This window comes from Phanerochaete carnosa (assembly GCF_000300595.1).
Source record: "Phanerochaete carnosa HHB-10118-sp unplaced genomic scaffold PHACAscaffold_10, whole genome shotgun sequence".
Classification (NCBI taxonomy): domain Eukaryota; kingdom Fungi; phylum Basidiomycota; class Agaricomycetes; order Polyporales; family Phanerochaetaceae; genus Phanerochaete; species Phanerochaete carnosa.
In genome coordinates this window covers 241,357-261,657 of record NW_006767637.1, presented here as the reverse complement: position 1 = coordinate 261,657, position 20,301 = coordinate 241,357, and the positions used below count along the sequence as shown (strand labels likewise).

Genomic DNA, 20,301 nt, shown 5'->3' with positions numbered 1-20,301 from the left:
TTGCTCCGGTTTGATGCAAGGCCGGCACTTCCGGTAGTCAAAGCGCCACTTTGTACACCGTCAATCCGCCGATTCGTCATTTGAGCAGGGCGATTTCGCCTTTCTAGAGCCCCCTCTGTAGCAGAGATAATTGTGTCAGAAGTACAAAGAACTCGTGTGTTAGTCTCGTTCCCATCCGCTTTCAACTCCGACAGATAAACACTGTCGGCCGACGGCCGGTGCGTCGGACTTTGGAACCGACTCGTTAGACGCAGTCTCCGACCGGCGAAGTCTGGGCGCGCTAGAATGACTGGGGACGATGGCTGTCCTAGCTTCGCTCTACCAACGCACCATCAATGGAGACGTGCCGCATAGCCTTTCCACGAGAGAGCTACGATTTTCGTTCACTTGATGTAACATTACATTAGAGTGCTATACGCAAACGGTACCGTACGAGAGGAGCTACATTTCTAGTCGCTTATAGATTATAGGATTGTCGAGCATAGGGAGCTGTGTCAGTATAGTATGCGAGATTATGGAGTTTACTGTGAAAAAAATACGGGGCTAGATGCGAGCGAAAATATATGGGTATTTCTGTGTTACAGATGGGAGAGCATCGCCTACCATGAGGAAGTCAGGCATGAGAGGGAAGAAGCGGGAGAATGTGAGACGAAGGAGGCGAGATAGGAGCCGCATGTATGTGGAGATGATGCAACCTTTAATCCGTATGTGAAAACCGCGAAAGAAACGGTGCCACCGATCCCGGATGCTAGACCACCTGGCATCCAAGCTCTGCGTGAATTTCATCTTCGAGCTGCGAGTCCACAGACATAGGGGAGGGCATGTCGCCAGAGGCCAGCGCGAGTACGTGCACATTCAAGACGACGTTCGGGTGCCAACCCGGCTCTGCATGACCCATTGCGCCGTCGAGGGAAATCGCGTATGCGTCTGCTCCGCTGAGGGTAGTGCGGGAGACTTTGGGCAGGTACGTCAGCGCGACGATGTCCGGGTGCCATCCCGGTCCCACGCCCTGCACAGCCCCGGTGTCGTTGGAGAGCAAGAGTGAATCTGCGCCACAATATGTTGAAGTGAGCTTCGCCTGCTCGCCGAAGAAAGAGCCAAATTCTCTGGGGCTATATTCCTCGGGGTCCCAAGGTGATGGCTGGCTAATCGGCCGCACTCCGGGCATCTCGGGCAAACTATTACAACTAGCGCCAAGGTCATCGATCTGCTCTTCAACCTCAGGGATGGGGGCGATCTCGTTGATCATTGACCACGGGTCGGAAGCGAGGTGGGACCCAGATCGTGCACGTGAGGCGGGCCATTCGTAGCGGATAGGCTGACCGTGTGAGGTGGCTAAATCCACCGCAAGGTGCGCGAGCTCCGGGGCACGGTCTGAAGGAGATGAGGACTGTAGAGGTGTTTCTCCCGAAGGCGGCACGCCGCCATTTGGATGCACGGCCTGTGGCCAGACTATCTGTGTATTCTTCGCCCGCATCTTGCTCTTATACTTGTGAACGCTCTTGCGGTGCTTGAGGAGGGCAGCGGGGTCGTCGCTCCGAAACGTGCATGACGTGGTTACGACCGGCGGAGGCCCTTTCGGCTCCTTCTTTCCCCGGGAATGCGGGCACACGCACGGCTTCAGCGACAGGTGCCTGTTGAGGTGAGTGTCGAGGTTACCGCGCTGGCTTGCAGTGAACAAGCACCCACGCTCGCGAAAGGGACAGCGGATATGCCTGAAAGAGCAAAGCGCGCGCTCAGACGAAGAGTCATCGCCTGAGCTGAACGGGGAACTCACAATGTAGGCTTTCCTTGCAGCCCCTTCCCTATCTGCTCCAGCTCCTTGTGCACCAGGTTGATGTGCCTCTTGAGTGCACGTCCGTTCTCGGCGACGACAACGCAGAGAGGACACTCTACGGACGAATTCGCCGCCTGCAGCTTACGATTGTCAGTCGCGAACCTTGGGGATAGTGACCTCACTCACGCCGATCTTCGGCTCGACGGGCTGAGGCGCTGGCATTGGCACGAGAGCGGGGAAAAGATGGAGCAGAGAGGACAACGCCGGGAGACACGGACAAAATATGAACGCGATCCGACGAAGAGCGAATGAGGTGGTGGGCGGTCACAAATCGCTCTCAAGGCGCCTCAGGCTATATATCCGAAGAAGGTGCGCCTTTTTGTGCGATATTGGGAAGGTATGTAACAATATAAAAGGAAGAACACGAGGCGCACCTGACGCGCATGAGGTACCTTGTTCGGTTCTACAGGCAGAGTCCTAGAAGTGCCCTCTGTACTAGCCGGATCCAAAATTGCGAGGGCTATGCGCAAGAGCATAAGAGCACTGCATGGCGCATTAATATTTGCACCAGTTATTGCAGCAAATGGACAACCTCGTATAAGTCTCGCACGGGTGACGTGGGAATGTATGCCAGTGAGTTCACTGCGTCACAAGAAGATTCCCACGGTCACTGAGGTTCATCCCTGTAGCAAAAACCTGTAAAAGAAATACATAGTTCAGCTGGAAGTCCGCTGGAATAGCGTGCCAGATGCGTGACGCACCTGTAACTCGCATGGCGGCGGGACCTGCAGGCAGAACCGCAATCACTCTAGCCCGGTTCGCTTGATGCGGACATAAACTACGCTATGATGCATGACTCTCTAAGAAAAAGGCCTCGGATGTTAAAATATTCACTTAGAGCTTGAAGAAATCCAATCTTAGATGCCCTCAAGCTTTGACTAACTGTACGAGAGAAGAAAGGAGCAAAGCGCGGGAGCAACGTCAAGCGCCTAAATAAATTTAACCCTAGCCCTAACATTAGCCCGGCTAGGCGCTATAAACCTGGGCGCGATCGGGTTAAGTTATCCTGTTTCCTTTAACAAACTTGAAAATCACGTAGCTATCCTCCTCCATATATTCTCCCTTTGACTGCTTTTCTGCGCTAGCATGCGCGATGTTATCGTTTTCCTCACAAGCGAGATGTTCCGAGGTCACCAGGGCTCGCTTACGAAATGTTCAAGTTCCCCGCTAATTGTGTGCCACCTCTGTTCGGCAGGAGCGTTCGCACCAACTTCCAGTGTCTAACACCGTCTTTCTCGCTAGCCACAGCGACACATAACGTGCGGTAGTAGGTGCGATGGCTGCCATCCCACCCCCAGGAACATGGAACATATGTCGGTCCGTTAGACAAGTACCTGGGCTTTCCGTGAAGGAGCAAAAGGCGCTTAAGGTGCAGCTGCCGAACGTTTTGAGGCTCTAAGCAGCTGACATAGAGCACGACGCTTAGACGTACTTGTCTACGCTCTGCAAGAAGTATCTGGACCTGCAAAAACTCTGGCAAGATCAAGATGCGAAGGCAAAAGCCACACTACACCGAGAGGTAGACTTCGTCATATATTTCCAGTTGTCGTCTCATTTGTGCTCCCTAGGCTCGCACAGGCTTCCCGTTGCTGTCACGATACAAGGACGAATGGCCTGTGGCGTTCGTTCTGCGAAGTTTTCTCATCGGATCGCGTTCCAAGTCAAAAACACCAGCGCATGCCTCTAGAAAGCCCGGCAAGAAAGTGAAGAGCGTTCCGGCGAGACCCAAGCGTCCGATGTCCTCACCGTCAGTTCGTTTTGATGAGATAAGAGAATCGTCCGCCGATGATCATCCTGAGTCTGAGGTAAAGTCTGTGCAGCCTTGTGTCAGTTCTGATTGTGCATAACCATTGGCAGGACGAGACTACCCGAGCGTCTGGTTATATATCATCGGTTCGTAATGGGCATGGTCACGAAGTTTCGACCACTGATCCAGCGGCAGAGATGGTACGCGGTAATAAATCATCAGCTTAGTATGCGACTTATCTTCTGTCAGGCAGTGGTCCATGATCCGGAAGACGAAGGCGGTCACCGTTTTTCCAGTGATACTACTCAAGTTCTGAATCACAATGGTCCTACACGAGAGCAGTCAACTCATGCTGATGGAAGTATCGATCCCATGCAGCCTTCCGAAAGTGATCTGATGTATCCAGCGGAAACGAAGCTCAGCATGGAGGAAGTACGAGTGTTCTAGCCCTTGCGTTTCGTTCGTTAACGTTCAGTATCCACTTAGGACATCAGAATGGAAGAAGCGCGAAACTTTGAAACTGAAGAGTCCCGCCTAGACACATGCGGAAGGTTGCTGATAATCACTGTCATCAATCCCGATAAGGCGGATCTTGGGCGGATCACAGCGCCCATACCGACGATAACCCGTTGGTCACCAAGAGATGATTGCTCATCATTTCAAGCCCAAAACTAGGGTCTTTTGGTCAAGAAGAATGCTGTTACATACATTACGATCATGATTGGTACGTCTCGATTTTCAATCGTACACCTCACCTAAACCAAGGCAATATGCATGCGATTAAGCACGCAGAACGTGGGGCCCGCACACACCATCGCCTGAGCATCAGAGACGACGCAACGCCGCTATTACCATCCTCGAGTGCAGGATATTCAAACCTAGGTCAGAGCGGAGCATCTGCAGCTGGTCCGACTCTGGTAAACGCGAGCAAGCGACCAGGTCCTTGCGCTCCACCATGCCGGCGTCGATGAACTGGCGCACGACGCCAGGCGCGGACAGAGGCGGGAAGATGTCCCGGAGGAATTTATAGACGTAAGGTTGGGCAGCCCTTTGTGCGAACGGCCTCAGTTGGAAGTTATCTGGATTGGCTGAGTCAGCCATGCGAGACTCGGCGTTGCTGCCACCAGAAGACGTAGGATAGACTTGTGCAGGACCAGGATGAGGTGGGCGCTCTGCCTGGCATTGCGTGTGTTCATCTGACGGTGCACGTCGCGTGGACGACGCGTCGGGTGTTGGTCTACTCCCAATACAATCCTGTCGTTGATTCGCGACTGCGCAGGGCTTTGGGGAGGGCTTTGGACCATGTGTCGCTGTGGACGTAGAGCTAGCATTTGGCGGGGGCGACGTGCTCTGAGGGACAAGCTAACGGCGTTTCAGATGAGAACTGGCGTTCTGATGCGGTGCTACTGACTTACCGAAGCCTGGTTACCCACCGGGCGCAACGCGTTGCTTACCGAATTGTCGCACCGAATACTCCCTAACTACGGTGCAGATTGGTTATGGCTTCCCAATTCCTCATGTGTGCCGGCGGGGCCTGGCTGGGGCTGGTTCGATGTGGCCGCCACTGGCTGCTCAGTATTAGATCGCTCAGTGCATTGAGACCAAGTGTTTTCCTACTTCGTCTTGCGATAGCTCATGCTGATACTGATCAGCCCTGTCTAGCCTGTCGCTCTCGCTCGGCACCATCTTTGACTGGAAGGTAGCTACTAGTATTGGGCAACTCATGACCGTCCGGGTACATTTCGACGTACGTCGATTTTGCATATTGTTGAAATCTACTGGTAAGCTCTACGAGTAACTCTGTCTTCTCCAAGCGCGTTCTTGATCGTACTGAGTCAGGTACTAAGGCCGACGGTGTGACCCATGTACTCACACTGAGCGGCGAGCACCTCGACGGTGCTGCCAAATTATTTCGTGCAGCTCGCCCTGGTGCGCCGGTGCCTGAGAGCGTTATAAAGGACCCAAAAGTCGCGATTAATTCGGGTTACAGTATCTCAAAATACGTAGCAGAGCGAGTGGGCGACACCATAACCATCTGGGAATGGCGTCCAGCCAGTGACGATCAGGATATTGATAGGCCAAGAATGCGGATCTGTTGCTACTGGATCATGGGGCACGACCGAATGATTACCCATCATGGCGAAATCAAGCGTCGTTTCTCGAGAGCCTTCTAGATATGCCTGGAGTAAGTGTTGCATGTCCGACCCAGAGCTTGCACTGCAGCCACGCATACTGCACAGAATGTCCGAGTGTATTTGAAATTTTTGAGAGACCCACTTCTCCCTCCGGTGAGATTCATTCAACCCAAGAGAACGCCGTGGATCGTCATCTTACAAGGCCTTGAGGAAGACCCCGATAGATTCAGTTCACTTCGAGTTGTGTCGTTGTCATAGGGAATGCAGCAAATAAAGGCTCTCCAGTAGCGAGTGCAATTGCCCAAGATATAGATCGCATCGTAGACTTTCGCTTTAGAGGTTGAGCCATCATACGCTAATAACAACCCAATCGTTCTCCATCTAGCCTGTGATTGAGCCCGTTGTGTTCTGTCGAGAGATAGCTTTGGTTAGGGAGTGCCGTACGCAAATTCGCTGCTACGAGGGCTCGAACCCAGTGACAGCTCGCGAGCTCCTTCGCTGAGCCAGGGGCACGCCGGGAGATGGATGAAATACCAGAAGTCCAGATTTCATTCCATCCTAAGCAACAACTCACGCGTCTGTATTGGCATGGTGCAATTATATGAGCATCTGATGGCATTCAATACGACGAGGGAAGGGTCTAACATACACGCATGCATGTTCCAGCGGGCGACGGTCGCGATCTCTCCTTCCGCATCTTGCGCACCTGCTCGCACCATGAAGCCGCTGCTCAACATGACGTTCTCTGGAGAGATAGCCCTCAACATCTCACTGTCCGGAGCGTTCGATACGCGTATGTTTCTGTCCACGTCGGCCATGCGCCCAGAAGGACCGAGGCTGCCTTCGGTGGGTCGTTCTGAGCGACGCGCTCGGCGATACCGGCGTACATCGCCTCCCGAGTGAGTGAGCCTATGTCATCTTCGCCCACAAGAAAGTCTGCCCGAGGCGAAGATCAGTCAGAGAAGCGAAGGATGACCCCGTCCGCATCTTGTATGTGGGAATCTGGTTCCTTGGGGAAGCAGATAGTGAGGAATGGCGTGGAGTCTGATTGCAGGTTTTCGACAAGGAGCTGGATCGTATCCAGCCGAGCAAGTGATATACTACCATCTGCGGCGCATCAGACATAAGCACGCAACTGAACATAGTGCAGATGCAGATGGAGAAACTTACGTGCAGTAACGAATGTGTGAAACGTGAATGGCCCCTTCAACGTATCGCTCCTCCTCAATGTCATCGAGGGAGAGACAGCCCGGCTCTTCAGCGCTGCTTGCAATCCCAGTGAAACACAGATGCTCTGTGTTCGTTGCCATACGGTTATCCCGGTACCTACCTCAGTGAATGCCGAATCGGCCTCGTACAAGTCGTCATAAACTCCTTAAGGACTAAGGTCAGTGAGAGACCACTGATTCTTCCACAGCTGTAGACCTCAATCAGAGGCTGCACATTCAAGCAACTTATATATAAGTGCAATTTACCATATAGCTACATTCAGCGACATCGTTTCCAAGATAAAGACTGCTGAAGACAAGGGCCACCGCTGTGGAGAAGGCAAACGTCGTTCGCCATCTATTCAGCCGGGTATCTTAGCCTGAGATACGAACGAAATGCGTAATGAAAATCTCAGCTTGGGGCTGGGGGCTTAGATCGTGGAGATCCGGGGCTGAAATAACCGGGGTTTTTAAACCAAAGCGATAACTTCAGGAAGAGTCCCGAAGCGAGCGCCGCGCGTTCAACAACATCGCGTGGGTGCAATAGCCTGTACACACTGATGCGCCATGCGCTAAGGGTGGCGTCCGGCATCTGAGCGGAGCTCGCCAGACAAGCTACAAAAAAGCTTGACCACAACGGGACTTGATAGCTCTCCTTAAAGCTCGGTGCTAAACCTCATGTGAAAGTCCGAACGACCTGAGTGGTAGGAAAAGTAGCAAGAATCAAACAACGAAAGACTTGAGGCCACTTAATGCATTGCAACCCGTTTAACGAGGGAAGGAGATGAACACAGGTCATCGTAATGTTTGCGCTTACGTACTCTACGAAACTTGTTCAGCGTGTCGGTAGGCGAAGGCGGACAATGAGACACTCGCTTTTGACCTTCTCATCCGTGTAGGTCCACTCTGGGAGGCGGGCTTGCCACAAGGCTGCCTGGGCCTCAGTCGTCAGCAAAGCGGCAAGGCCAGCGGGCGCATTTTCGGGTCTGCCGAAGCGATGTTCTGGAGAGTGCATACGAGTTGTAATCCAGCGTGCCTCGAAAACATGGACTTGTAATTGAGCCATGCGAGCAAGAGTACATCAGCCCAGGCGCGCGGCCTAGGTACGGTTTGGCTGGCTTGGCCCCAGGTTGAGGAGAGGTCGAGGAAGACATCACGTCGACGTCAGCGCCACGACTGCTCTCCATAAGGTGCAGCTGTATCTCGCACAGCTTGTAGAGGCAAGGGCTCAGCGATGATCTGCTTTGAGCGAGCTCAGCTTCTTTCTTTGCAATAAGACCCTCGGCATTGTCTGGGGATACATGGAGACAGAGGAAAGCAAATTCATTGGCGATAAGCGCATATTTTACTTTCAGGTCACTGTTCCACACATGAGTTTGCAAGCGGACTGCAAAGACAGGCAGAGACTCACAGATGCTCTTGAACCTCGGCCATGTATTATTGGCTCGCGAGAATATGGTTGTCAGCATTATTTTTGTCGTCATAAATTTGAACAGGGAAGGCCATCATAGTCCCAGCTTATATACCATAGATCAGGTGGGTGGCCATGATTGTCTCCTACACTACGCAATGATGCCGACAGCGAGCAGGTTGAGAATTGTCCTTATCTCTGGCAGCTTCGATGTTCAAATTGCTGGTGCCACTAAGTCGCATAATCTGAGGAGTATCAATAGAGCTGCAGTGCGAGAAACAGTCAACCCACCATTTAACGAACTGGATTCAGCTTGGTGGAGGTGATAACGAGGCTCGCGAGCAGTTGGAACAATATGCCGTTACCACTGTGCTCGTACTCAACTGCATGTGCTACCATTGCACGCCATTGTCTTCAGTTGCCATTTAAATTAAGCAAATGTATGCTTCTTGAAGGACCTCGAAGCTTGGTCTGTTGAGAGAAGGCAGAAGGTACGCCTGATGCGACGGGATCATGAGCAATGCATGCTCATGCGGATAGCAGAGCTTACAGTAGCAATGTCGACGATCTGATATCCAGTCTTCACATTAATGGATCAGAATTGTTTCCATATCGATGACCTTGAAACAGTTAGTGTGCAATGAAGAACAGGAATGGCAGCGAACTTGAATTGGAATGTGCACCTCTCCTTCAAGCTGAGAGGTACCAGTTTGGGCCTATGGTCAGCCAAACACGATGCAGGATGTATATCGCATCGTTCGGTATACCCAAACCGTTATTGGCCAAAGTCTGAGAAGATGTTAGTTGCTAAAACATCAGAGGAAGAGGGGGGGGGGCGAAAGTTTCTAGCTTCTAATATGCGTTGGTTTCGCACCGTATCTCGCCTGAGGCTGAGGGTCAGAGTAGCAGGACCGACCATCATGTCTCACCATATCAGTACTTCACAGATTATGGGGGTCTTTGTCCATGTGCGGGGACAGGACCAAGCTCCTCATGGGCGACATCAGTTGGGCCGGTAAGTGCATACCAAACCAAGTAATGGCGGGTGGCATTGGGGCGGCATTCCGTATCTAGCAAGTATCAGGTAGTGATCCCGGAGTATCCGACCAGGCGCCCATCAGTTTCCTCCCGAGCTACCATGTATTCCGCCACTGCTGGGTAGATGATGCATTCTAAGGTTACAAGAACTCGTTCATGGGATGCTCAAGTTCCCCCCTCCCCCCCATTATGTGCCAGCTTCATCTGGCTGGAGCGTTGGCACTCGCTCACAACATCTACTCCCACTTTCTCGCCAGCTCACAACGTAACATAACGTGCTGTCTCGGGCTCAACGTCCAACGACTGCCATCCCATGTCGGGGACCGTGAAGAACTTGCCGAGTCGCCAAGCGGTTATGGAGCTCTCTGTGAAGGGGTAGAGTGCACTCAAGGTGAGGGTGTTCAGCGGCCTTAGGCTCTAAGCAGCTGACATGGAACCTGGTGCTCACAGACCTTGCATGCTTTGTCGCCTGCCTTCTAAACTGCCATCTCAACTGTAGTACGTCAGTCACTCGCAGGCTTCCCGTTACTGTCGCAATACGAGTACGAATGACCTCTGAAGCTTGTTCTGCGCAGTTCTCTCGCTGCGCCGCGTTCCACACTGAAGACGCAGCCACGACCTTGGAGAAGCTCCGCATGAGAAAGAACGACGTTTTGGTGAGGAAAAGAAATTGTAGTCCTTACGGTTGGCTCGTTCCGCGAAAGACGTAGAACCATCTGCTGACGACGGTGCCGAGTCTGAGGTGAATCTCTACGTCTTATGCCTTTTTATTTAAATTTTTCATCTTGACCTAACACCGATAGGACGAGGTTGCTCAACCATGCGGCATTCGCAACGTGCACATCTTTGAAATTTTAATCACCGATCCAATGGCAGAGACGGTACGTGACGCCAGCTTGTCAACCTGGTATGCTCACAACCTAACAGGTGACATACCAGGCTTCGGGACATGAGAGCGACGCACACATCTGGCAGCGACGTTTAAGCTGATCATGATGGACCTACGCGAGCGAAGTCGATGCATGCCGGTGGAAGCGATGGCCCCATGCGACCTTCTGAATCCAAAGGCGATCTCATCCCGAAAGGCGCAGACAACTTGCCAGACGTCAGGTGCGCCTCCCCCTCGTTCCCGCTCACGGTCTACAGCCTCAGCCGTGTTCCAGGAAACTTGCGTTCTCCTTGAACGCCAGGTACCGAGCGGGATCATTTATCTCTGGCTGTTCCCTTAGCAACCGATTGCTCGTGATGGGTTCGTCTCTTCGGGCACTCAGAGTTCAGTGACGAGACGTCATCGCATCCCTACGAGCGATACTAGCTAACTGCCATGAAATAACACGTCATGCTCTGGCAAGTTGCTCGGCGAGAACTTTTTTTTTGGGATCCCATAGTGTCACTCTCAGGCGTCTTTGGACGTCCTGCCCAGAGCGTGTGCTGGGCCCTCAGTATAATAATAATTAGGGCGTGGTCCGTTAGCTATGCCGTTACCTTTGAATGTGGCTTAAAAACGGTCACTGAGACATCGACAGGCTGCCAGTTTCCTCTCCTCGTATTAGAAGGCATAAAGCACCTTGCTTTAGTTTGTGATGGCGACTATCAAACTCCCCGCCGCCCACATGACATGGTAGCGGCCACGGTGCTATCAAGCATCCAGAGAGCGTCATGAAATTCAATCTTACGCGATGCGCTTACTACGTTACTGACTCAATGTCCGTGTTCGACGGCTGCCGCTGGTCTGTTGACGCCCTGCGGTGTCCCGATCATCATCCGCCTGACCGAGAAGAGGGTTGGCCAACACCGTCGGCAGACCACGGTAGGATGTTCTTCAGACCTTCTTGGAGCCGATACGGAGATCTTCTGATAGAACATGGTAGCTATTTCTCGCACACAATGGCGAGCTGCTTGGCCGACGTAAGAGCGCGCACGCTTGCACGCAGCTCTGCTCGTGCGAATATGCAAAGTTCCGGACTGCCTACAGCGGTGAGCATGGCACAGAGTTGTAGATATCTATCCCGCTGGTCATGTCTTATGCAGAGCTATATATTCTGCAGTGTGCGTCCTGTGCGGGACCCACACTATCTCAACATCGCTATGCCGCTTCCATCCGTCGTCTCGACTTTCGCGCACCATGTATACACCCTCTTCTTGTTCACCAAAGCGGACATGAAGACAACCTTCCTTTCGATAGTATGTCCGTTATTGAAGTTCGTAGGTCTTATGTATTGACACGGGCGACTATCTGTTAGCTCTGGTTCAGCTTAGCTCTTGCACCAGTGCACTCTCTCCCGCGGGCCCTCCGTGCGGCATTTTGGCTCTGGATCCACCTCTTGCATTTTACTGTCGCGAATCAGGTGTACGCAATGCACGAGGATGCTATTAACAAAGCACACCGGCCACTACCAGCAAAACGGATCACCATCCACAACGCTATCAAACTCCGTTGGGTCTCAATCCCGTTATGTCTCGGTATCTCGCTTCTATATAGCGTAGAGACGCTGTATGCCAGTGCCTCTTTCATAGCTCTGACGTTCATATACAATGAACTACACGTCGACTCTGGCTTCTGGCTGTTTCGGAACATAGTGAATGGCTTGGGGTTTGCGGCCTTCGAATGGGGCACGACGCTTTTGGCCGGTGCGTACGCCAGCTTTTGGAAGCTCCTGCGCTAAGACGAAACTGGCAGGGACCGACTGTCAGCACTTAGACCCAGCTGCACAGCTTGCAATATTCAACAGCGCCGCAATCATTGTCACTACGATACAGGTGCAGGACTTCAGAGATGTCGTGGGCGACGCACGTGTTGGCCGTGCCACTCTCCCGCTCATATCAGAGCGCTGGGCACGCATAAGCGTTATTACGACAATTCTCCCATGGTCGCTTGCGCTTTCACGGGTGTGGGAGCTCAACAGCTTCGCCGCAGCACTCTTCGTTGTCCTAGGCATCTTCGTGGGCTTGCGATTTCTGCTATACAGATCCGTCCGCAGCGATGCGACATCGTACTATGTCTACAACGTCAGTCCGTATTTCCCACTATCTCAACCACAAAGGGTACTGATTAATGTCGCTGTGGCAGATATGGTTGTCATACGCGCATTTCCTGGCCGCTTGTTGGCGATACAAATCCTTAACCTGAGCTGTCGTCGCAGCCTGTCCCCCCTTCGTCTTGGGACTTCGAATTTGATGGTTCTATCCGGGAACTGAGATGCAGACGCGATTTGTGTGCCAGTCTTTCGCAGCTGATGGTTTGGATAGCGACAAATTGAAGTTAAAATGGCAATGCGCTGGTCTCTTATACACGACAATCCAATCTCTTCAGCACGCACTACCAGAGAGCAAAAGGTTCGCCGGCGCTGCCTCGCATCCGATAATCAATCATTGACATACCGTCCGCGCAACTTGTCAACGGAACTTGTCAGCGGGCCGCGCTCAGTGACTGACCGAGGGTCTAGCCGGAGAAGCCCCTCGCACCAGGTCCGACGTTCACACTGGGATTCGCACTACTGACAATAAGCAAAGCCGGATGCTATCCCAGGTTCTTATTCCCGAGCTCGGATCTCGCTGTCTGGCGGGTGCCCGTTGTTCACTGCCCAGAGCTCAGCATCGTACCACAGTATGCCACTGAATCGCCCTTACAAAGGCCCACCTGCGCCGCTTCCCTGTCGCGCTTTAGCTTTAACCTGCGATTGGATTCATCAGATAATTTCGCAATACAACCATAAGTACAGGTGTGAATCCGCTCCCAGTTACAGAAGTCTTCTGAGCGAGATGGATCGGACCTCGTGGTGATGCGCACGAAGCACCCTACTCTTCGGCTTCGGCTTTCTGATAACATCACCAAGCTGGTACTCGCATGCCATTTCAGGAAGCCAGGGTGCCGAGATGCGTTAGCTACAAATCCAAGTTTGTAGTCATACGTCAACTGGCAGTTCTGAAAGGAGGTACTAGACTCTCGCATGTGCCGGCCTCCGAGGCGGTCCCTGTGTCACGGTCCAAATCAGCCAGTCGAAGCTTGCTCACAAGCGATCGCATGCTATATTGTCATCCTTTGAGCGGCGCCGCGATAGGTCGGGAAGGGTAGGTCAGCATACGACGACTATCACGAGCGTGCGGCCCAGGAAGGTAGCTGTTTGGAATATCCACCACTGATAGAGTTCGCTTGCCACTGCTTCGTTGATCAAAGTAAGCTTCCGTATGTTTGGTTTGAGCAGCCCTAATTCTGACGTCCTACACAGGTGTCGTCTCGCGCTCCCTACGATGTATGGCTTATCGCTAAGCTTCGACTAATTCGATATAATTTTGTCGCGCCCCGGCAAAATGAGAACTTACCATAATATCGGGATGCCATGGAAGGAGATCAGAGCTCTTTCCACTGAAAGCTCCCCCACTCAGGCTGCTTTGACACGTGAGAAGATCTATGCGTTTACTTCGCGTAGTATTCTTCAAAGACACGCACAGTGATCCGAAGCTTTGACTCAGCTCACTCTGACTTGAACATGCGTGGGTACCACTTTTTGTTTTCCTTCTTTTTTTCTTTTGTGTGGCTTTCGAGCGTTTAGGGATATTAACAAAGCTCTCTCCGTTCGTTGGAGCAGTAATCATGACTGGAATACAAATTTATGGCATATTTCTGCTTCAACATTGTGCCCTGAAGTACCAGTACACCTCAAATCTAAGAACTACTAATTGGTAAAGCGTGCACTAGTTCTGTTGTTATTCCGCAATAGTCAGCATGGTTGCGATGACTTCGTCGAGGAACGCCTGTAAGGACTCCGGATCATATATGTCCATGGACTAAACTTGTCAGTACCCTTTCGAGCAACATCGAAGTGAGAACTTACTTGATTCTGCCAATGGTGTACATTTCGGAACGTCCACGCATGCAGGACTCTGTGGATTACGTGAGTCCCTCGTAAATTATGTATGCCCTCACTTTGTACTCACGGGGATGGAGTAACGGTGATGCGATGTCCAAACTTCAGCTCCAGGAGCTCTAAATGCGGCTCGCCGTCCTTTCCACCCCATATGGGCGGAACGAAGGATTCGATAACCCCGATGTTGGTGAAGACAGGGCGATGGGGGTCTACTTTCCCTTGATATGGATTAATACCACCCACGATATTGATGAAGGGCAAGGACGGTTGCTCGAGGTAGGTGTTGTATTCTTTGCGCAGGATAGACATGGTCTCGATGAGCTGATCGCGAAGGGGCTTTTCTCTGTTGATGCTACGTGTAGAGACACCGAGAGGAACGTAGAGTATACTTGACGCGAAGTGTTGCTTCGTGGGATAATCGGCCGGGAAGTATCTCTGAAGAGAGATTCTGGTAAGGCACTATCAGCTCTCGACATTTCTGGAAGCACGGCGAGGAGACGTACACGGTAACCTCGTGAATATATTGCAAGTCATCGCCGAGGTGGGCATTATACTTAATCGTCGCAAGGGCAAGCGCTGCATCGCAAAGTAGGCTCGCGGTGAATCCCTCTGCTTTCAAGGCGGCTAGCAAGCGGGCGGTCTTCTCAGCGTCGATACTGGCACCGACACGCTCACGGCGAGCGTGCACAGTGGCCTTTTCCCTTTGAGGAGCAAATCCGATCGAACCCTGCAAAATCCAAGTTTGAGTTTAACAACACTAGGTAATAAACGGAGGAAATGCAAACCCGGGTCTTGTCGAGCTGCTCCGGCAGCCGAACTCCGCTCGCCTTCGCCGCTTCCAGTCGATCCAGGCCAACATTATGCACGAGATCTACAGGAAGACTGGAGACTTCGACGCCATATACGAGCTCATCTAGAGAGGGTTCCTTGTCACGATGAACGATTACTTGGAACAGGCGCCGGAAGGCGTTCAAACAGGGACGCGCATCGAGTAGAGCATGCGTCCCATGCATGAATAGAGCATGTTCACCGTTTGGACGCAGAACGAGGTGACAGCCGAAAATTTGGTCGTGTCCGTCTTGGACGTGGTAGGGAAGCTTGATGTCGAGAATAGTGTTGATCATTTGTTGGTCTGTTGCAGTAGTCTCGTGCACAGTGAGGGTTGCCTTGGCCCACGCGAGGGCATCTTCCTTGCTTTTCATTGGCCTGTAGACCCAGAACAGCTTGTCTGGAAACTCCGCGCGGGGCTGTATGTCCGCCGCAATGAGAGGAGTGAAGAATCTGCAGGGCGATGGTGAGCGCAGGCTACCCATAATCCCGCCGTGACGCACCTCAAACGGGCCAATCCCTCTGTAACAGCACTGGGGAGGTCGGGGATATTCGTGGTGAGTGCGAAACCGAGGCAGCAATCCCATTCTCTGCCCAGGAGTCAGCATCTGCGGCAACGCAAGCGCTGCACGACCTACCCGTCGAGAGCACGGGCTGCCCAGGCCATGTCGGACTCGGAGCCAACCGCCGGCCTAGCATACCAAGCTCATTCTCTGCAAGGAATGTGCATCTACAGACACTTTACCTGATATACAGCGCCTCGTTCTCAGCAGTCCACCCAGCAGGTACGCGAGGAGTTGTGGTACTAGGCATGGCGATAGAAACGCTGAGGTTGGCTGAGATCTGGTGTGTCGTTGTTACCTGGGATGCGGACACAGGGCTTGTTCCTCTTATTCACTTCTCTTGGCTGCACATCGAGCCAGTCATATCACTAACGCTCCTAAGCAGACTCGCTCAGGAACTCGGTTTGCTGCGGTCACGTCGAAAAAGATGCCCATATGATGATGCACCCTAGCCATCTGGTCCTTGAGATGCAGAAGTCCCCCAAATATGTCAGGCCACCGTGACGGCGTGGGTAGAAGATAGGACAGGTAGGTTGATGAGCTGTGAACGCCCTGTCGCAGTATACAGACCCCGCGGGCACGCCATAAGCTAGAAAGATGCCGTAAGCCCTGAGGTTGCTGTCCTGAGATTGAAAGCTGCACTTACCAAACCAGGTCGTCACGCCTCGTGGATGCCCGAGACCGCAGAACGACCCGGGAGACATCTTGGGAAAGGTGCGACCGCAAGATTCGGATTGATCCGTTACCGGGTGCAACGGGAGCCATCAAGTCTAATCACCCACCCGGCGAGCAACGGAGATGCAGTAGAATAACTCGATTGCACGCGTACAATAGCAGCTTCTTGTTGTGTTGGATTAGAGATAAAGCTAAGGTTCGTCCGTTGTGCACATATGACAGGATTCGGCGCCAATGCAGAACCACAACACTGGAATCATATCCTCCATCTCGATGCCCGAAGTTCGACGCGGTGACACTGGAGAAACCATGAAGAGATGGAAGTACCAACAGAAGCTGCATCCAGGAACTTTTGCCTATCTACGCAACGTAAGACTACGTCGCTGCTCATCTATCGGAAATGTTCGAGTAGTAGCCATATGGATATCAGTTGGTCTATCAGAAGATGCCACACGAAGCTCCTTGTGCACGAGACGCCGTCTCCGTCGCACTTGGCGGACTACTGCCGGTGACCATTGTACGAAGCAGTCGCTTGTCTGTCTTGCCCGTGCTACACGCATAAGATGAGCTACAGGCGTAAATGTCCAACCTGAGCGTAGGACGTACTTTGTCATCGGAAAACACTCCATGGGAACGAAATGTGACGGAACGGAATAGTAAGGAAGGCGCTCCTGAACAAAGGCTTTGAGCTCTTCGAGGGGCACGGAGGAGGGACTAACAAAGCCCCAAAGCTCCGTGTCAATCAGAAGAGAAACAGCTTTGACAACGCTCGGATGGGCTTCCATCACTGCCGTCACACCATCGAGCTCAACCCGAAACCCCTGCATCGACAACAACCATAGATCATGAGAAAACAAGGCGCGACTCGTCTGGGTCTTGAGGAACGCACCTTGACCTTGACCTGGTCGTCTAGCCGACCGAAATGCTCCAGCTCGCCATGTTGATTCCAACGCCCGAGGTCGCCGGTGTTGAACATGAACCTATCATGCGCATTTCAATTTCAGGGCACGACAAAAAAGTAGACAGAAGCACGCACCCGTCGTCGCAGAACGGGTCGCGACGATACCGTTGCCGGGTTAGCTCTGGCTTGTTCACATAGCCCAGCGACACACAGGCACCTGCCGCCCACATCGTGCCTACGCGGCCCACTGGTAGTGGCCGAAGCTCTTCGTCGAGGATGTAGACACGAGTGTTGGGGACTGGGACGCCGATGGAGAGAGACGTCCCGCGCCTGACGCAATGCATCGTATTGACAATCGTAGTCTGCGTCATGTCGCGTGAGTACGATTACAGAAACTTTCCAGTTGCACCGACGCGCGTACCTCCGTGGGCCCACAGCAGTTGTAGAATGTTTTCCCTGCAGACCACTCGTCTGCAAGTGCTTGCGGGCATGGCTCTCCTGCGGTCGCAACAACACGGATGGCCGGATAGTCTACGGCACGGTAGCACTGGAGGATCGTAGGCGTGGCGATCACGACATGCACGGCCCGAAGCGCAGTCTCCCAGTCCGGCTTGCTCGAGCCCCGCAAGACAAGCGTCCCACCATTGAGCAGGCAGCCGAGTATCTCCCAGACACACATGTCGAACGCTATGCTGAGCAGCTGCGATACCTTGGTTCCAGGGCAGATGCCGAGGTTACCAGGTTCGGCGCACAGCACTATGGGCAGCCCAAGAGGAGTGGTAAGTGGACGCGCTGCAGCATGCTACGATACTTACGATTTGTCACATTCCTGTGAGATACGCTCACGCCCTTGGGCGTGCCGGTGGTACCTGCGGCTATGGTCAACGAGGGGCATACGCGCTGAGAGAGGACAGCAGACCCGAAGTAAAGATCACGTAGGCTTCGTCCAAATGGGAGCTTCCATCGTGGACGTGAGCAAGCTCGCAGTCTTGCGTAGTGTGATCGCAAGTGGCGAGCATAAAATCTTCTAAGCGCAACACTTCCAATCCTTCGGGAACACGATGCATGTACGCGGACATACAGACGACAAGGGCTGCATTAGAGTCTTTCAATATGCAGCCGAGTGTTTGGTCAGTGACTACTCCGCCGTCTAAGGGGATGTACGACGCGCCCGACTTGAGGATGCCAAAGATCCCGACGAGCATGTCTAGCGAGCGCCGAATGAGAAGGCAGACTCTCGAGCCTCTCATGATACCCTTCTTGCACAAGTCGCGTGCGAGCACATCGGAAGCCTCGTCGAGCTGCCGGTAGGATAGAGTGGCGCCAAGGTGGCTGGCGGCAATGGTATCGGGGATCGCTCGTGCGCGACGAGAGAATGTCTCGTTGATCGTGAGGGGCTCTAGCTTCGTGCGCATTCCGGCACTATAGACAGCGAAGAGGCCGCGGTCGCAAACTGGCGGAGGGGGGATGCCAGTGCAAGCCAGTATCTGAGAAGTAATGTCGTCAATGGCGCACAGGGAACTCAGTTTCACCTCGGAAGACACAGTAGACGTGATGCGGATGGGCCAGCAGTTGCCGGGTGCGCTTGCATAGACCCAAAAGCCCGAGAGTGGCTGCAACGGCTGCTTTCATATGACAGCGCGAGTGTGACAGATGGCAAGTTCGTAGTACGGGCTGTGTGTAGCATGGACTTAAGGGCTCGAGCAGTCTCCCAAGTAACGCTTGTGCAAGATCACATCTATCATGAAGGAGATGGAGATTTAGAAGACGCAGCTGGCTGCCGGGAGATGTACTCATACCTCCGTATCGCGGAGAGTGCACTGAAGAGGTTGAAATTTGATGGCTGCGCAGAAGCGGAAGGGCAGGGCCTGTCGCCTCGAGGAAGACGAGATAGGAGGCGGTGGGACCAGAGCCGACGTAGTCTGGCAAGCCGACATATTTGGACACAGAAGATGTACGGGCCATGATATCCAGACATATGTTGCACATCTGCATCCGGCATCGAGCCCCAGGCAGAACCAAGGGTTCGCCGAAACAAAGCCGGTTTGTCTTTTGATTGCGGCCATCAATTATTTGACTATCCGACACGAACTGACCCGGAGTCTTCCGAGCTCCAAGCAGTTGTCATTGACCTCGGACCCTGGAAAGCGACATGCAAGCCTTCAGGCTTCTAGCTTTGGACTATTCCTCGAAATTCTCAGAGGGGCGGGAACCCGGAGGAGTTCCCACGCCATTGACCCCGGTGTCATCATTCCATTTGACAACACTGCTCGGACCAAGTATCTGGGAGTTTGTGCCCATGGGGCTACCGTGCTTTATTGCTAGTTGGTGAGTTTGTAATGGTTACTCTACATCACCTCTCTTCTCTCTAGTACTAGTTCCTGCGAAGGACGATGAGGAAGCACCTTGTATGTTGCCGTCAAGCCACTCCGAGTTGGATACACGACGATCGGGAGGCTTTTCTCGCCGCAGGTCTGTGCCGAAGATGAGAAGTGAGAATACACGTCAGAAGCCCTATCCCCGTGCCTGACACGAGGGGCGCAATACATCGGAAGAACTCCAAGTTACACCGCCTGCCCCCTGCGAGGAAATGGTATCTCAAGCTCATAGCACAAGCCTAGAAGCCTCGCTTTGGATCCGAAGCATCCCCCTCAACGTCCACTTTCTGGGCCGCCACGGCTGGTAAGTTTCCTCCACAGCCTCCGTTCACCGGACGATGACTACTGGCGGCTCTACGGGGGCTTATGATGGAGAACAGGCTCTCATGTCACATGTGCGCGATGCGACGATTCAGAGCCAAAGTCGCGCTTGTAATTCAATGCTAGCCGCCCTAAGACCACGCTCTATCAGTGGCGCAAGCGGAGATCTCGCTCTATACGACATCCATGATCTCGTGGCACTGCAAGCCTCCGGTCTTGGGCCTCGCTCATCCGTGCCTCATGAGATACTCCGTAAGTTTTCCACGCCCCAATCCTACCTGTGTGCATGGGCGAGAATTTGTCGGATGGGGTTTCTTAGCGGTTACCGACGATCGGCGTGGTCATGAAGCACCAGTCCCGTTCCTATCCTTCATGCCGAAAGGCCCTCGAA

General features: G+C 53.0%; 6 protein-coding genes across 6 annotated transcripts; 2 read left to right on the top strand and 4 right to left on the bottom strand.

Annotated features, from left to right (window-relative positions):
* Positions 1 to 452: 452 nt before the first annotated feature.
* Positions 453 to 2,091, bottom strand: PHACADRAFT_262798 (uncharacterized protein). Its single transcript, XM_007400013.1, has 3 exons — positions 1,964 to 2,091; positions 1,778 to 1,911; positions 453 to 1,715 (listed from the first exon to the last, which is right to left on the bottom strand). Exons 1-3 carry the CDS (start codon positions 1,997 to 1,999, stop codon positions 749 to 751), a joined length of 1,137 nt encoding a protein of 378 aa, XP_007400075.1. The 5' UTR covers positions 2,000 to 2,091; the 3' UTR covers positions 453 to 748.
* A 705-nt stretch (positions 2,092 to 2,796) lies between these two features.
* Positions 2,797 to 4,031, top strand: PHACADRAFT_187554 (uncharacterized protein; the record flags this gene model as incomplete). Its single annotated transcript, XM_007400012.1, has 5 exons — positions 2,797 to 3,206; positions 3,264 to 3,356; positions 3,406 to 3,642; positions 3,695 to 3,784; positions 3,834 to 4,031. The coding sequence occupies exons 1-5, from the start codon at positions 3,114 to 3,116 to the stop codon at positions 4,029 to 4,031; spliced, it is 711 nt and encodes a 236-aa protein (XP_007400074.1). The 5' UTR covers positions 2,797 to 3,113.
* Positions 4,032 to 4,409: 378 nt separating this feature from the next.
* Positions 4,410 to 6,608, bottom strand: PHACADRAFT_212822 (uncharacterized protein; the record flags this gene model as incomplete). The annotated part of the gene is made up of 2 exons (XM_007400011.1): positions 4,410 to 4,946; positions 6,492 to 6,608. 2 exons carry the CDS (start codon positions 6,606 to 6,608, stop codon positions 4,410 to 4,412), a joined length of 654 nt encoding a protein of 217 aa, XP_007400073.1.
* Positions 6,609 to 11,495: 4,887 nt separating this feature from the next.
* On the top strand, positions 11,496 to 12,681 carry PHACADRAFT_151318 (uncharacterized protein). Its single transcript, XM_007400010.1, has 4 exons — positions 11,496 to 11,560; positions 11,620 to 12,007; positions 12,057 to 12,385; positions 12,447 to 12,681. Exons 1-4 carry the CDS (start codon positions 11,537 to 11,539, stop codon positions 12,504 to 12,506), a joined length of 801 nt encoding a protein of 266 aa, XP_007400072.1. The 5' UTR covers positions 11,496 to 11,536; the 3' UTR covers positions 12,507 to 12,681.
* A 1,252-nt stretch (positions 12,682 to 13,933) lies between these two features.
* PHACADRAFT_262788 (uncharacterized protein) lies at positions 13,934 to 16,056 on the bottom strand. Its single transcript, XM_007400009.1, has 8 exons — positions 15,818 to 16,056; positions 15,711 to 15,764; positions 15,576 to 15,662; positions 15,030 to 15,525; positions 14,748 to 14,971; positions 14,315 to 14,692; positions 14,212 to 14,260; positions 13,934 to 14,164 (listed from the first exon to the last, which is right to left on the bottom strand). Exons 1-8 carry the CDS (start codon positions 15,883 to 15,885, stop codon positions 14,084 to 14,086), a joined length of 1,437 nt encoding a protein of 478 aa, XP_007400071.1. The 5' UTR covers positions 15,886 to 16,056; the 3' UTR covers positions 13,934 to 14,083.
* Positions 16,057 to 16,500: 444 nt separating this feature from the next.
* On the bottom strand, positions 16,501 to 19,196 carry PHACADRAFT_262785 (uncharacterized protein). Its single transcript, XM_007400008.1, has 8 exons — positions 19,011 to 19,196; positions 18,131 to 18,949; positions 18,027 to 18,080; positions 17,633 to 17,967; positions 17,347 to 17,573; positions 17,200 to 17,290; positions 16,917 to 17,131; positions 16,501 to 16,860 (listed from the first exon to the last, which is right to left on the bottom strand). Exons 2-8 carry the CDS (start codon positions 18,624 to 18,626, stop codon positions 16,749 to 16,751), a joined length of 1,530 nt encoding a protein of 509 aa, XP_007400070.1. The 5' UTR covers positions 18,627 to 18,949; positions 19,011 to 19,196; the 3' UTR covers positions 16,501 to 16,748.
* Between the last annotated feature and the right edge of the window lie 1,105 nt (positions 19,197 to 20,301).